General features: G+C 44.3%; 1 protein-coding gene across 1 annotated transcript in view; it reads left to right on the top strand.

The window, feature by feature from the left end:
• Positions 1–17,362, top strand: part of PPWD1 (peptidylprolyl isomerase domain and WD repeat containing 1) — a 636,242-nt gene that overhangs the window by 300,924 nt on the left and 317,956 nt on the right. The window contains exon 5 of the mRNA XM_044063362.1: positions 10,287–10,734. Within this exon, the coding sequence (XP_043919297.1) occupies positions 10,287–10,734 (448 nt within the window). The remainder of the gene's footprint in view (positions 1–10,286; positions 10,735–17,362) is intronic.

Here is a 17,362-nt window from a genome sequence, read left to right as displayed (position 1 = left end):
TGTGTTGATCAAGGGAAGCCAAGCTACCCCTTCAAAAAGAAAGAGATCTGTCACCAGTAGTTTTGTCTAAATAGGCGTCTGATGACTCTGATGCATCTGAATATGAAAACATGCAACCCTGCTCTGCTTATGAAGATTCTGATGCAGAGGACTCCATTCCTTCATCCTCTCCCCCCAGGATTTTTCCTTTGGGGAAACCCTTCATACCTTGAAGGAGCATTTCCAATGGGAATGTCAGGACTACCCTCAGCCTAAAAAGAGACTCTGGGATTTCTTAGATCTTCCACAGCACAGACCCCTGGCCATTCCCCCAGTCCTGGATGGTTGTGGACGATGTTTTCTGGAATCCAGTTTGACTCCTGACACACTCCCTCCTGCATTCCGAAAACCTGACCGGAATAACAGAGTCCCTACTGCTGACCCTGAGGTAATTTCTCAAGGGCCTAAAGGAATTAAAGCAATCTCTGCTAAGAATCCCACCCCCTCAGATAGGGATTCCCGAGCACTAGATAGATGGGGTAAAAAAGTATACTCCTCTGCTACTCTTGCTATCAGAGCACTAAATTGCCAGTTCCATTTGCTAAAATTTCAGCAACATACCCTGGAACTCGTCAAACAAAAAGTGTCTTTCTTTCTTGCTTGTGCAGAATCTAAAGAGTTACAAGAGTTAATGCACTCTGCAAGTCAAGTAACTAAACACACCTTGCACTTTGGTTTTGACGCCCTAGAAGCTTCTTGCAGGGCAGCAGTCACTGGTTCTGTCCTTAGAAGGCATGCATGGCTTAAGGAACAGCCCTTGCCAGACCATGTTAAATCTAAATTGTTGGATGCACCCTTGCACAAAGACAACTTACTTGGCACTAAGGCAGAGGAGGTCTTAAAAGATGGAAGAAAAAGCTAAATCTATGCAGACAGTTAAGGATTTCTTATAGGTCCAGCCACCCAGATTCAGCAGGCATTGCCCCCCAAGCACTGGTCCGTTCCTGCTCCCACCAGGTCAGTTCAGCCCAGACCCCGTGGAAGCAGACCCCCCCCCCCCCCAGACAGCAGCCACAGGGAATGCAGAGATCAAAACTGTGGAATTCCTCCACTTCAGAAACAGGGAGTTTTACACCACCCCCTCATGGTAAGAACTCACAATGATTCTCCTCCCCCACCCCCTCCCTCTACCCACCTTCACTTACCCCTAGGAGGAAAACTCTCCTTTCACGCAAGCACCTGGGCCACCATTACGAGTGACCGCTAGGTCCTAAACATAGTGTCCCAGGGATACAAATTTTCTTTCCACACCCCCCCAACTCCAAAAGGGTTCCCAGATCTACCTTCAAACCAGTGGGCAGAGGCGGAAAAGCAAGTCCTTTCGCTGCTCTCTATGAGGGCAATAGAGCATGTTCCCGCAGAACAGAAAGGCCAGGGTTTCTACTCGAGACTTTTTCTGGTACTCAGAAAATAGGGCACCTGGCGCTCCATCCTCGATCTATCCATTCTAAACACCTTCCTGGTGATACCAAAATTTAAAATGCTTACCCTCCAGCAACTTATACCTATGCTGTCCAAGGATGCTTGGTTAGCCACCCTAGACCTAAAAGAGGCCTACCTCCACATTCATATCAGGGAATCATGCAGGAAATATCTACGTTTAAGGGCAGGATCTCTGCACTTTCAGTTCTCTGCACTTCCCTTTGACTTGTCTACTGCTGCCAGAGTTTTCACAAAATGTCTGGCTCTGGCCATTGCCTTTTACAGACAAAGGAATATCCAGATTTACCCATACTTAAACGACTGCCTAATTCAGGCAGTCAGGAAAAGTTGCTCAAGCACCTGGCCTTTGTAAAGTCCCTACTGACCTCCCTTGGGTACACAATCAACGAAAAGAAATCCAAACAAGTACCCACCCAAAGGATTATATTCCTGGGAGCAAGCCTGGACATAGCATCCCAGATGGCATTCCATACACCAGAGAAGCAAACTTACCTGACAGCCTACTTCTCTCAACTAGCCACCAGACCCCGCTTATCTGCAAGGAAAATACTGCAAGCTCTGGGGTTCATGGCATCTTGCATTCTACTCATTCCATATGCCAGACTGCATATGAAGAAACATCAATGGTACCTAAAAAGCCTTTGGTGTCAACACTCTCAAGACCTGCAAATTCTTATGCCCATGATAACCTTGCCTTCGAAAAGATTTTCTTTGGTGGGCGGCAGCAGGCTCCCACAACAAGGAACTACCTTTCTCACCAACCCCCGCTGCCCAGACCCCCACCACAGATGCATCATACTATGCCTGGGGTGCACACCTGGACAGCAGGTGCATACAGGGCCAGTGGAGCCCACAGCAAATCCATCTGCACAGCAACCAAAAAGAGATGTTAGCTGTCCAGCATGCATTGACAGCTTTCAAGCCCCTTATCTCCCCAGGGGCTCTCCTGATCAAAACAGACAACACCACTGTGATGTGGTATATCAACAAGCAGGGAGGGACTCGCTCCTACCCTCTATGCAGACTGGCTATGACCCTTTGGCACACAGCCTCTGCCATGCAACTCCAACTGTTAGCACAATTCCTGCCAGGTTCTCTAAACTGTCTGGCAGACCACTTGAGCAGAAGTCTTCTGGACCCACACGAGTGCCAGCTAGACAAAAGAACCTTCACCCTAATAACTCAGAAATGGGGCACCCCGAAGGTCGACCTCTTTGCCTCCCACACCAACCAACAGCTCAGCAAGTTCTGCACCAGGGAGCATCACTGCATGGCTTGGAAAGTGGATGCCCTGTCCTTCCCCTGGGTCAGTCTGTCTTTCTATGCCTTTCGTCCACTACCTCTCACCCCCAGGGTACTGCTCAAAATAAAGGAGGAAAAACCAAAGAAAATTCTTATTGTTCCAGGCCTCGCTAGCACTGGTATCCACTGTTGTGCAGCCTGTCCCCACTGCCACCATGGCATCTCACTCGGACCCCAACATTCTTGACCCAGAGGGAAGGAGAATTCATGCATCCCCAATTACAGACCCTCAGTTTGGCAGCTTGGCTTATTCCTTAACCACCGATCAATCTGCCAACCTCAGTAAACCAGTTCTAGATGTTATACATGAGGCCAGACGCCCTAGCACTAGAAAGTCTTATGCTGACAAATGGAAAAGGTTCTGTACCTGGATTCAGGATAAGGGAGCCTGATATGGCACAGCCCTCCTTCCCTCTCATCCTGGATTACTTAGCTGACCTACTACACAGTAGTGTCTCTTTTTCCTCTATTAAAATTCATGCATCTGCTATCTCTGCTGATTTCTCACTGAGCAGCCCCTTTTTTCACACCCTCTGATCAAACAATTCCTGAGAGGGGCTAGCAACTTGAGGCCACCCAGAAGCGCACCTACCCAGATTGGGACCTTAACTTTGTGATGGAAAAGCTCACCCTGCCCCCTTCAAACCAGCATCTTCAGCAGAATTAAACATTTCTCTCCTGGAAGATGGCTTTCCTTCTGGCCATCACTTCAGTCAGAAGGGTCTCTGAGCTACAAGCAGTCATGGCTGTGGAGCCCTTCATCATCTTCCATGCTGACAGGATTTCCCTCAGGACTAACCCATCCTTCATGCCTAAAGTGGTGTCCAGTGTGGCGCTCAACCAATCCATTCATTTGCCCACTTTTTTTCCTAACCCACAGAACAAAGGGAAAAAGATCCTTCACTCTCTAGATGTGCACAGACAGCTCAGATTCTATCTAGACAGAACTAAATCCTTCAGAAAGTCTAATCGATTGTTGGTTAGCTTTGCTGCAGGGGCAGAGTGCAAAGCAATCTCCAAACAGTTTCCAAATGGATAGCATACTGCATCCATTTCTGTTACAAGCAACATGGAAAGCCTCCTCCTAAGGGGGTCAGGACTCATTCCACCAGAGTAGCCTCCACCTCTGCAACTTTCCTCATAGAAGTCCCCACCAGGGACATCCTGGAGGCTGCCAACTGGACATCTGTTCACAATTTCACCGAACATTACCACCTGCCTATCTTCTCCAAATCCAGGGCAGGGTTTGACTTTGCAGTCTTGCAGGGCATCCTAGCCAGCGCCTAGTCTCCTTGACTGCCTCCACCCTTTTCCCAACCCAAATGTGATGACAGCAACAGTGAAACACGAAGAACATAGTACAGTTGTGTACACTTAACTTAAATGTAGATGTTCGAGTGTATTCACTGTTGCAGTCCTGGATTCCCTCCCTCCATCCCCCTCTTCTTTCTTCTCTCTCCTACAAGGGACATTTTGATATTTACTTTCTACTGGTGGGCATGTTCATCGTGTTTCACTGTTGGTCATTACACTTGGATTATCCTGCTGGCAGGCTACCCGCAGTCAGCCAGAATTCCAAAGTCTAGGTCCGGCGTCGGTTGTTGTCGCCTCTTCCCTGACGTTAGTGCGCCAGGGGTATAAAAGATGCAACCGACACCATTTTCTTCAGTCTTTCTTGACGCGCGGTGCCCGAAGCAAAAACAGTTCGCAAGTGCCGGTCGGCCGACTCCTGAGATTTTCGAAGTTGGATTTCAGAATTGAAGTCTTCAATAAAGCTAAGTACCCCGTTGAGGAAACTTTTTCTTGCTCCAGACCGATGTCAGTAAAAGTTAACAGTTGTATTTCTTGTGGGAAGCAAATACCTCCTAAGGACTTTCATTCCTACTGCATTCCTTGCCTAGGCCCTGACCATGACGGTGCTAGATTCAACAAACGCACTATTAACGTCAGTTTGATTTTGCTTTACATTACTTTGGCCGAAGGTTTAACTACATAATGCCATCGGAACAACCAATGACCGGAATTCATAAATAACGCAAAGACAAGGAAAAAGACAGGCATCCGAGGACCAAAACCGACGACGAAGCCTCTTCTAGGCCAGTCGCCGGTTCTCAGTGAGGTGCTTTTGCAGCCCCTGACACCCGCTACCTCAGAGCCACAGGCCGTACCCGACTCCCACGTGGAGACACCTAGGCCTCTGGAAACTCAAGGTATTTGGCCTGCGGTAACTATTCCCTCAGATGGGTCTGGAGCCGCTGAGCAGGCATCGGCTTCTGAGGGTGTTTTCAGACCTTCACAACTTACTATTAAGTCCACTACAGCAGCCAAGGCAAAGTCAAAAACACCATTAAAGACAAGGAAACAAGTACAGCATTCTCCTGGACAATCATCCATGCCAAAGAAACGGATGCTTAAAATGGTCGAGGACCTAATTACTTTGATCAGGGGCTCCCATCCCCCTCTTGATAAAAGGCCTAGGCAAGACACTGACTATGACTATGACTCATCTGCCCAGGTTTCTATTTCCTCTTATTCCTCTTCAGATCAGGGATATTCTCTCCCTCCCTATGAGGACTCTGATGCAGAAGAATCTGTACCTTCAGCTTCTCCGCCTGAGGATTATTCTTTTGGGGAAACCTTGCACACCATGAGGGAGCATTTCCATTGGGAGAGCCAGGATTATTCAGAATCCAAGAAAAGGCTCCGGGACTTTTTTACTGCCTCAGCACAGGCCCCTGTGCTTGATATTGTTGATTATGTTTTTTCTGAATCCAGTCTGTCTCCTGATTCTTTACCCCCTGCCCCAGTCAAGCCAGACGGGTACTACAGGGTCCCTGACTCTCATAAATTTCTTTATAAAAATCCTGCTGCTGACCCAGAAACAATTCCTTAGGGTCCCAAAGGGGTTAAGGCTTCCATTGCAAAAAATCCTGTCCCCGCTGATAGGGATTCTAGAGCTCTGGATAGATGGGGGAAAAGTTTATACTTCTGCTACTTTAGCTGTAAGGGCTTTAAACTGCCAGTTTCACATGCTTAAATATCAACAGTACCTCATGTCTTTGTTAAAACAGAAAATGGTTACCAACTCAGAATGTCCTGACAATAAGGAAATGCAGGATTTATTGCATGCAGCTGAACAAGTGGGAAACCATACTCTGCAATGTGGTTTTGATTCATTAGAGGCTTCTTGTAGAGCCACAGTTACAGGCTCTGTCATTCGAAGGCATGCTTGGTTCAAAGAACAAAGTTTACCTGACCATGTTAAAGTAGAATTATTGGATGCTCCACTACAGCATGATACTTTGGTGTTAAGGCAGAAGAGGTGTTAAAGAAAATGGAGGATAAAGCAAAATCAATGCAGACAGTAAAGGATTTCTTACAGGTACAACCACCTAGGTTTAACAGAAACTGGCCTACAAAAAATTGGTCCTTTCCGGTGTCGGACAGGCCACAAAGAGGCAGATACAGACGTCCAAGAGGCAGATCTCAGCCTCAAGGCTCATACAAACCTAAACAATGGGGTGCTTCAGCCCCCAAAGGAGGAGAAGACAAATCACAACTTTATAGGAAACGGTCTCAATGACTTCCCCCTACAAATGTCAAGCTCTTACCTTTTGGCAGCACCCTTAGGGGGAAAGCTAGCACTTTTCTCACAAAATTAGCACATGATCACCCAGGACAAATGGGTACTAAATATTGTTTCTCAGGGTTACAGGTTCCATTTTCACATCCTTCCAAAATCAAAAGGTATGCCGGACCTGCCACAAAATCAACGGGCAGAGGCACAAAAACAAAATTTCTGCTCTCATAGACATGAGAGCTATTCAAAGAGTACCACAACAAGAACAGGGACAAGGATTTTACTCAAGACTTTTCCTGGTACCCAGAAAGGACAAAGTCTGGAGACCAATACTGGACCTGTCAGTCCTAAATACCTTCCTGGATGTTCCAAAATTCACAATGTTAACACTGCAGCAACTTCTACCCATGCTGGGCAAGAAGGCTTGGCTAGTTACTTTGGAACTCAAGGAGGCATACCTGCATGTCCCAATCAGACAATCTTGCAGAAGATACCTCAGATTCATAGCTGGCTCAATGCATTATCAATTCTCTGCACTGCCCTTTGGCTTATCTACTGCGCCCAGAGTCTTCACAAAATGCCTGGCACCAGCATTTTGTAGACAAAAAGGAATTCAAATATATCCCTACTTGCACGACTGCCTTATTCAAGCAGAGAGCAAGGATATTCTACTAAAGCATCTGGCATTTGTAAAAAGATTACTAATTTGCCTAGGGTACACAGTAAAGTAAAAGAAATCAAAACTAGTGCCCTCTCAAGAGATAATATTCCTGGGTGCAAGCTTAAATACAACTGCCTGGATGGCTTATCTCACGCCAGACAAGCAAAGGCAGCTGACTCATTACTTTCAAATGATGGCAACAAAGACCCAGCTCCCTGCAAGAAAAAGTCTGCAGGCCCTGGGCTTCATGGCATCCTGCATTCCACTAATACCATATGCAAGACTGCATATGAGGAAATTGCAATGGTACCTAAAAAGTGTTTGGACTCAACATTGCCACAGCTTGGAAACAATAATAACTCTAATTCCCTGCCTGCAACAGGAGGTTCGATGGTGTCACGGGCCTGTCACCACAAGGGACAGCATTTTACCTTACCCACAGCCAGGCAGACAATAACAGATGCATCGGATTATGCCTGGGGGGCACGCATGGCAGGAAAATGTATTCAGGGCATGTGGCCCAAGGAACAAATGCATCTTCACATCAATCAAAAAGAGATGCTAGCTGTACAGAATGCCCTGACAGCCTTCAAGGATCTACTACATCCAGGACAACTATAGTAATGTGGTACATAAGCAAGGAGGTACACATTCCTACCCCCTCTGCAGGCAAGCCATGAATTTGTGGAACACAGCACTGACCTATCAAGTACATCTGCAGGCACAATTCCTGCCAGGAATGAAAAATACACTGGCAGACGAACTAAGCAGAAATCTCATGGATCCTCACAAATGGAAACTAAATCCACAGGTCTTCAGCATAACAAGGAAATGGGGACACCCAGACATGCATCTTTTTGCCTCCCCTCACAACTGCCAACTACGGAGATTCTGCACAAGAACTTATCACTCACAAGCATGGAAAGTGGATGCCCTATCATTCAGCTGGAAAACCCTGACAGTTTATGCTTTTCATCCACTGCCTCTTCTTCCCAAGGTACTCTAAAAGTCAGACAAGAGAAGCCAAAAATGATCCTGATTGCCCCAGACTGGCCACCAATCCTAAAGAGCTTGTCTCAAGGCCCAGCCTGACCTTTACCTCAAATTCCTCATCTTCTGACTCAACAAAACAATCAGATTCTGCACAGTCAACTCAGAACCTTAAATCTGGCAGCATGGCAGATAATATAGCCACTCAGACCGCACCTCTCTCTAAAGCTGTTTTGGATGTCATTTTAGAAGCCAGGAGGCCCAGCACTAGGAAATCTTATGCAGAAAAATGGAAGAGATTCTGTGCTTGGAACCAGGCACAAGGACTCGAACCACTTGTTCCAAATATACCTCAGATTTTACAATACCTAACTGAGATGCTGGACAAAGGCCTATCCTTCTCATCAATTAAGATCCGTGCGTCTGCCATTTCAGCTCATTACAGTACGGAACCTCCTATTTTCTCTCATCCACTTCTAAGACAGTTTCTCAGAGGGGCAAAAAACATAAGACCCCCAAGGAGAGCACCAACACCTACTTGGGACCTCAATTTTGTTTTAGAAAAACTCACACTGCCTCCTTTTGAGCCAGCCAATACAGCTGATATAAAATTCTTATCATGGAAGACTGCTCTGCTCCTAGCAATAACCTCAGCAAGAAGAGTCTCAGAGTTACAGGCATTAATGGCAGTGGAATCCTTCATCATTTTTCATCAGGACAGGGTCTCTCTAAGGACAAACCCAACATTTATGCCAAAGGTAGTATCCAGTGTGGCTCTCAACCAAACCATTCATTTACGAACATTCTATCCAAATCCCCAGAATAAAGGGGAGAGACTTCTGCACGCTTTGGACATACACACACAGCTACGATTCTACTTGGACAAAACAAAAGCTTTCAGAAAAACTGAGCAACTGTTTGTAGCTTATGCTGCAGGATCACAAAGAAAACCTATCTCGAAGCAGACTGTTTCAAAATGGATAGGACACTGCATTCACTTCTGCTATTCACAACATGGCAAGTCAGTGCCTAAGGGCATTAGGCCACATTCTACCAGAGCAGCAGCCACTTCAGCAGCCTTCCTTAGAGGAGTACCAAAGAAAGACATTTTAGAGGCTGCAACCTGGAGTTCAGTGCACACTTTCACCAAGCACTACCACTTACCTCTCTACTCTAAATCCAGAGCAGGCTTTGCCACTGCAGTTCTGCAGGGCCGGTTGCCTCTCCTAATCCTATTTAGGCCCAGCCACCCAACCTCAGCTTTGGGATTCAACCCAAGTGTAATGACTGCAACAGTGAAACACGATGAACATAGTACAGTTGTGTACCTACCATAAATGTAGATGTTCGAGTGTATTCACTGTTGCAGTCCAGGTTACCCACCCACCATCCCCGTCTTTCTTTGGGACTTTTCTGTACTTCTCACTTCTATACAACCTGTGTGGTGTATTTGTTTGTAGATGAAGGAAATGTTTATTTTAGTACATGCTTGTTCTTTGGCATAATTTTTTTCAGCCTACCTATTTGGGGGCACCTGACATCTGGGGCAAGAAAAACTGAAGAAAATGGCGTCAGTTGCATCTTTTATACCCCTGGCGCACTGACGTCAGGGAAGAGGCGACAACAACCGACACCGGACCTAGACTTTGGAATTCTGGCCGACTGCGGGTAGCCTGCCAGCAGGATAACCCAAATGTAATGACTGCAACAGTGAATACACTCGAACATCTACATTTATGGTAGGTACGCAACTGTACTTTCTTCCACCCGAACCTGGCTCCCACTTGGGGGCTCCTGACAGGGCAAGAAAAACTGACATAATGGCATTGGCTGCCTTACTTTATACTACTGACAACCTGATGTCAGTGCTGATGCGGCAGCAACCGACGCAGTAATACTAAGTCTTTGGTGTTCGGGCTGGCCGCGGGCTACCCTGGCAGGGATAACCCAAATGTGATGACTGCAACAGTGAATACACATCTACATTCATGGTAAGTGTACACAACTGAAATTTGTGTAATCTAGGGGGTAAGATAATGCAGAAGGGAGGCCAGTAAAAAAACAATCTTTATTTGATTATAAGAATAGGTGGCGGAGGAAGGATAGGAAAGGCTGGATATCCAGGTAGTCCTTTTGTGTTGATAGTGTGTTCTGTGCAGTATCCACTGTATGCAAAAAAAAAGTGAACCTTTGGAAAATGTTACTAAGTAAACTTTTTTTTTTTTTTTTTTTTTTTTTTTTTTTACTGCTTTTCTTTTCATCCTTTCCCAGTTACCATCCTGGACAGTGCGAGTGGATCCATTCCCCAGGTGATGCTATTTCTGCTGTTGCATGTTCTGCAAAGACCACAGGAAAGATATATGTGTATGATGGACGAGGAAGTAATATACCACTGCATGTTTTTGAAAAGCTACATAGATCCCCTCTCTGCCAGATTCGACTAAACCCTGCTTACAAAGTTGTAGTGTCTGCAGATAAATGTGGTATGATTGAATACTGGACTGGTCCACCACATGAATACAAGTTCCCCAAGAATGTGGACTGGGAGTATAAAACTGATACAGACCTATATGAATTTGCAAAATTTAAAGCCTACCCAACTAGCATTGCTTTTTCACCAGATGGAAAGAAAATGGCCACCATTGGGTCTGATCGCAAAGTTCGACTCTTCAGATTTTTGACTGGAAAGCTCATGAGAGTTTTTGATGAATCTTTGGCAGTAAGTTTGAATTATTTGAGGCTGTGAAATGTATATGTACTTAATGAATGTAGTGGAAAAGGACTGATGCCAGTAGAGCCTAATTACACCAGTTGTATTGGGTTGGTAAGTGTGCTTATGCTTATTAATTTTCCACTTTGGCTCAAAGCTTTTGTTTGGTGCTTGTTTACAGTGGTAAAGTGTACTGTTATGATTCTTTAGATCCTAGGCATAGGAATGGTGTTGGTGGTATTAAAATGAAGACTTGGGGTGTAGTACTTTCAATATACTAAAGTACATTTTGTCATTTTTATGGTAAAAAAATTATCTATTGTGCTAGCAGTCATTCTCTGTGTTCTTTCCAGCAGTGAGTGCATTTAGTCAAAATTACTTCATTTGTTTTTTGGGTTATAAATGGAATCACATTTCTCTTTTTACAGTAGAGAATCTTGGCTTTAGTAGGGGAAGGGGGCAAAGCAGACATGGATATGCACATTCCTGTTAAAGGATTGCTTAGGGCAACAGACAAATTACATGAATTAACAGGACAGTAATGCTCTGGGGTGTTGTGCACATCCTGATTTGCCTAAATGCCCTGGATTGGTTAGCTGGGTATGTGGAGGGACAGGTTAAAAAAGCTATCCCTCTGATGCTCCTGGCTGTTATCATTAATCTGCATCTGAGTTTCCTTTACTTATACACGTGTAATATGCTTTACATCTGATAAATTAGTACAAAAAAGGATCAAATAGGAAAAGTTAAGTAAACCATTGTGTCATGAAAATACATTCATCTGTAGTGCCGTAATTAAGTACTGTACAAACTTGCTGTCGGATTAATGTCAGCAGTAAAAAAAAAAGGAAAAGGTCAGAACAATCAGGAAACTTGAGAATTATAAACCAAAGCTATAGCACTTAACAGGAAAAATGGTGAAACAGAACGGAGTAGACCAATCCCTAGTGAGTGTGCAGCTGACTTTTATGGGGTTGTGGGGGGTGGACAACCCAAGTTTGGGGTCCCCTGCATGTAAGGAGTGTAATATTGGAAAACTGAAGATCACTGATATCAAGTTTAAGTAACAGCCAAATCCTTGAGGCTATTGGTAGATGATCTTATTTTTGATGAGCAGTTGTGTAGAGATTCCATGATATTACATTGTTTTGGGTGAACCTCAGTCTCGAAATTCATCCAGGAGTCCGGAGCTAGTGCCACCTGGATGGTGGGAGAAGGGTAGCTGCACTTCTGCTCTTTTGAGGAACAACTTCACATCATTTGGAGGAGCATGATTCTGCTTCAGGGCCATCCTTTCTTGCTTGATGAGGTTGTGTTGTTTTCAATCTTGGTAATGGATGCAAAAAAGCTAAAGGAGGAGGCAAAAGAGTCGAGGAGAAAAGCATCTGTTGACCATAAAGTAACATGGTTGCATTGAGCCCCAGTAAGGTGAAGGGGGATCTCTAGGTACCAAAGTCAGTGTTACATCCTGTAGCTTAGCTTCCTTAGGGTTAGGATGATTCTAATGGAACAAGGATATGCCTAGTCCTAGGTAGGCATAGGCATTTAGTCTTCTTTTCCAGATAGGCATTATAGTCACCATCTAGCTGGGTGAAGTTAATCTCGTCAATCACATGGAATGTGAAAGAACTGTGTTCTTTGTGTTCAGTAGAGTACTTTGCTAGTGGATCTTTGAATTCCTTATTCTTAAATTGGAACAGGATTGTTACCCTGCAGTTCAGGCTGTTCTTGTTTCTTTTAATATAGAAAGCTGGGCATTTCTTGCACTGGGCCCTATAAACCATATACTCACTGTTGTAGTTCTTTTGGTTGCACTGAAGTATGTTCTGTGTATTGGGGCATACAGAAGAATTTCTGCCACTCATTAGTGGGTAAAACAGATCCTCAATAAGTGCTAGAGTCTCAGACACACAAAAAACACCTAATTAAAGCCAGGAATTTGAGTATCGTGTTGCTTTTGTAGGCTGCTGCTCGTGCTGATATTCTAATACGAGTTCAAACAAGCAGCTGTCACACCTTATCTGAACATATTATTTGAGTTTGAGTGAGTTAAATGCGACTGCCATGGTGAGGGGAAAAAAGTTTTAGGGTTAGAGAGAGTGGGGGAAGTTTTAGGGTTAGGGAACAATTGGAAAATTTATGTTTAGGAAGGGTTCGAGTTTTAGGTTTAGGGAGCAATCAAAAGTATTAGTGTAATGGTGGGGAGTGGATCTTCAGAGTAAGGGAGCAAGGATTCTCGTTGGAAACATTTTTATGAGTTGCGTGTTGAGAGGGGTACATAGAAATAAGAGATTGGGCTAGTGGGAGTTTGTGCACTTGCTTTTTCAAACAATTGTGTCTCATGCTACTAACTTGCAAAGACTTGGGGGAGGGGCGCATTTGAATGTATCAGGGATGTCTTGTCGGAATTCCAGTGTTTTGTTTCGTGGTAACTCCTGATAATGTCCTTCCTTGTCACTGTTGCAGTGTACTTATACTTGGGATATTCTGCTGAGGATAGCCTGATATCCAGCCAGCATTTATACCTTTCCAGCGTCATAGGTCAGACTTGTGTCCTACTCACAAAGCATAAGGTACATGTGTGATGTACGGACACCTACTCCTTGGAACTTCTTTGCCTCCAGTCTGAATGCTACTTCTGAATTTGTTGTTTGTGACATTCACCAAGCTGATTCTTCTACCAAGCCTGATGCAGATAAGTACCCTGTTGAGGTTCCTTCCTTTCTTTTTTCTCCTTGTAGTTTATGTTCATGTCATCCAGGAAGGGGAAATGTGAGTGTGGGAGGCAGATTCCCCATAAAGGCTGACACAAAAAGAGTGTCTCTTGTTTTGGTGTTAAATGCAACCATACTCAGTGTGGTATGTCTCAGGTATTTGTCTCAAAGGCACTCTGTAACAGTTTGTTTCCAGACAAATGGAAAGGGAAGACAAACTTTTGAGATTATTGACCTCTGGTACCGTGGCCAACTGTATCCATTGTAAAGTTCAGCTACCACTTATGAAAAAAGCTAAAGGAGCACATACTGAATCTGTTGCTGTCCAGCCTCCACCAGATGTGTCTCTGGTTGGATGAAGAACCAGAGGACCGGCCAGTACTGATGCCAGTTGCCTCTGACACGATCCAGTTGGAGGCCAGCACAGAGTTGCATAGCCACACATCCACTGAGGCTGAGCATACATCTGGTACAGATGTAGAGGAGGAACCACAGCTGATTATATCTGAAGGGACTAGGGGTTTCCCCAAATTTTAATTAGGGAAGAGGTGCCTGGAACCCTCATTTCTGAATCTCCTAGATTTGTCAAGGCAGATGTTCCTTTTTAAAAGAAATGGAAAACCAAATGTGGGTTCTGTAGCTAAGGATCCTCAGAAAGGATGTCAGGACTTTACTCAAGAGCTGTTTAATGCTCTTATAGCTTTGAAAACCCCCACATGGATAGTCTGTCCCTGTTGCTGTTCCCTGGTCATCCACCCTATCTAAGAGAATAAGGGATTCTGATTCTTCTGATTAGGAGTGGACTACCTATTCCTCACAAATGCACTCTCCTTTAGCCTTGGGGTCTAATAAAGAGGATTCTTTGTCCCTGACTCTACTTTTGGGGAATTATCCCTTGGTTACAGTGGTTCATATGATGAAATACTTGAGTCCACCTCCTGACATTTCTGCGGATACCTCCTACTGATGCTTCTGGGCATCAAATATTACTTGTTCATTATTTGCGTTAATTCCAAAACCTTGCCATACTTGCATTAATAATTCAAAAAAAATGTTACGTACAAGGTATCAGAAGATTTAATCTGAAAGCATACCTGATTCCAAACACAATTCTATTGATATTTGATGTCTAACGCAGCTAAAGAGATATTGAATGTCGTCTTTGTACTGGTTGTTTGCATTGTAATAATTTTCATATTTTTCTAAATATCTCAGCATGCAGGTAACAGGAAAAACTGTATAGCCTCATTTGAAAGCTCACCACTGTATGAAGAAAATCCTGCTGGTAGTATGCGTCTTGCTTGAATGGTTACTGAGATCTTGAGCTGTTTGTACAACATTACACAATTAATATTCACTGTCTTAAAGCAGCAGACTTGATGAAATCCACCAATGTAAAGCTTAATTTATCTTGAATAGTTTGCCATTTAACATTTTCTAGTAACACTTATGGTTACAGAGATATGAATATTTGGTTGAACTATTAAAAAAAAAAATTATGATTCCAGAGATACGAAAAAAGAATGTATCACCTTAAAGGCTTAAAACCACATCCACAGGGTGTTAAAAGTACACACTAAAAAGAATTGTACATGAGGGAATGAGTTAAGTGGGTTTGATCCAAAGTATCAGCATTACAAAAGAAGTGCTATGAAATTGTACATATGAACTCACCCAGACCTTCTGCAGTCCCTTCAGTCTTAGATGCCCTGTTGAACATACTTTTACAGCGGCTTGTCAACCTCCTGATTCTTAACCTCTAGCCCCTAAGAATCGTCATCATCATCAACCCCCTTTTTCCCATTTTCTGCATGGGTTTGGGGTGTTGTCAACTGTCGCCATCTCTGTTTCTCTTCAGTGCCACACTCCTACTTTCTCCGACACTCATGCCTGACTGTCCGTGGTCTTCTCTCACACAATCCATCCACCTCTTTGCTGGACACCCTCATTTTGATGTGCTTTCTTCCTGTCTGTCCCAAATCTTGTTCACCAGATTTTCTGCTTTTCTGCATATGTGCTTGAGCCACTGTAATCTGTTCTACTGTAACTCTCTTTACTTAGGCTGTTTGTTAGCCAGCCATAATTCCTTCCTAGCTTGATCTGTTTTTTAGCTCCCACTTTTTCTTGCACTCCTTTCTTTTTGATGAATTCTTGGACTTCTGCATTCCACCACCAGCTTTCCTTGTAAACCTTATTTCCATAAGGCTGCGTATCTGTTCTGTAGTCCTCACATATGCTGTTTTGAGGAGTGGGCATTCTTCTTCAGCGCCATCTGTTTCCTCTTCTTAAGATGCTAGAGCCCTGAGTAATTCCTTGAACTGCTGTGCTTTCTCTCCAGTCAGCTTCCAGGCCTCAAGCCTGGTGTCTGTTGATCTTGGAGCTGTCTCTAATCACTGCTTGCAGCTGATTGCCACAATCAATGGTTTATGCTGTGGGACAACTGTTTCACTGGGGATGACTTTGCAGGAGGAAGTCTGCATGAGTTGTATGTTGGCCACTCTTGCATATGCCCTTGTTACTCTCTCTTGAGCTGTGTATTGGCTACTATCAAGCCATTTGCCAGACAGAAGTCTAGAATTGCCTCCCCTCATTATTCCTATTGTCTCACCCATGTGGACCTAGGCTGTCGTCTTATCCTGTTCTGTTTGTCCTGATATGTACATTCAGTCACCACTAATCAACACCACTTCATGTTGTCCTGCTTTTTATGTAGTGGGTCCTGCAGCTGCTGTCTGAATGCACTCTTTTTCTCACTATCACAACTTTGCTAGGGGGGCATGGGCTGAGATTATAAACACTACCCTGTCATTAGGCTGGAGTCTGTTACGAGTCTGTCACTAATTCTGATGACCTCTCACTGTCTTTTGAAGCTTGTCCTCCTCCTGAATAGTAGACTCTGAATCCCAAGCCAAGTGGATTTACTGCAGTCCAAGCAGAGTCTTGTCAGTGAATCTGCATTGAGTGTAGTAATTTTTAGTTTATGTTTGACAGGTTGATTTGGTTTCACTTTTAGCAGAGCTATCCCAGGTAACCCAAGCTGGACAACTGTAGACACCAGACGGACAGTTGCTTATTGACTTGTGGCTACTGGACTTTATGGTGGGCACATACTAATTGACTTAGGTCTGAGTAGGCTAGGTCTTCTACCCATGTGTCACTGGGAAGTACCCATGCCCATTTGGCAACATTAGTCAGATGACCAAATCACCTAGAGCCATATTTTACACCTCTTTCCCCCTATAGGCACCATGTAATGTCTGTGCTGCTGCCCACAGCACCATTCTGTGGATGAGTGAGATGGAAATACGCAGCATGTTTTTTGGAGGTGGGACGAACCCCACAGAGACGCAGGAAAAATGGCCAAACTGCAAACAGGCAATGGCTGGAAGTCAGGATCACACCCTTGTACCTTTTGTATGAGAGCAAAGACCTGAACCATTATGCCAGCTGGTCTCTTAAGCCCCTAAGAAGACAGACATATTTTATAAGGTACCTGAGGATCATAAGTACTTGCATAAATTTCTGTCATCTGATCCTGCAGTGATTTCCATGTCCACAGAAAATCCATCCAAACTGCTTTTCTTTTCCAGGCTTTTGGCTTCTGATAAGGACAGCCGTGCTATGGAAAGATATGGGGGAAAAGTGTATGTTTCTGCTACTTTGGCTTTTAGGATCATTAGTCATCAGACCCACATGTCTAGGTATGTCCTGACTCTTCTATCCCAGCATTGGGGGGGGGGACTGACTTCCCTGATTCAGACAATAAGACTTCTGCTCTCTCTCTCTTACTGTGTTTTGCCTCTCAAGTAGCTCACCATTCCATGAAATGCAGATATGATTTAGCTTTTTGCACCTGCAGGTTTTACTTGAGTGCAATTAAGGTTAAACTTTTAGATTCGCCCTTAGATAACCAGAATCTTTTT

The sequence above is a fragment of the Protopterus annectens genome, chromosome 2.part1, assembly GCF_019279795.1.
Source record: "Protopterus annectens isolate FY-2018-M chromosome 2.part1, PAN1.0, whole genome shotgun sequence".
In the NCBI taxonomy this organism is placed as follows: domain Eukaryota; kingdom Metazoa; phylum Chordata; order Ceratodontiformes; family Protopteridae; genus Protopterus; species Protopterus annectens.
This window is presented reverse-complemented; position numbering and strand designations above follow the sequence as displayed.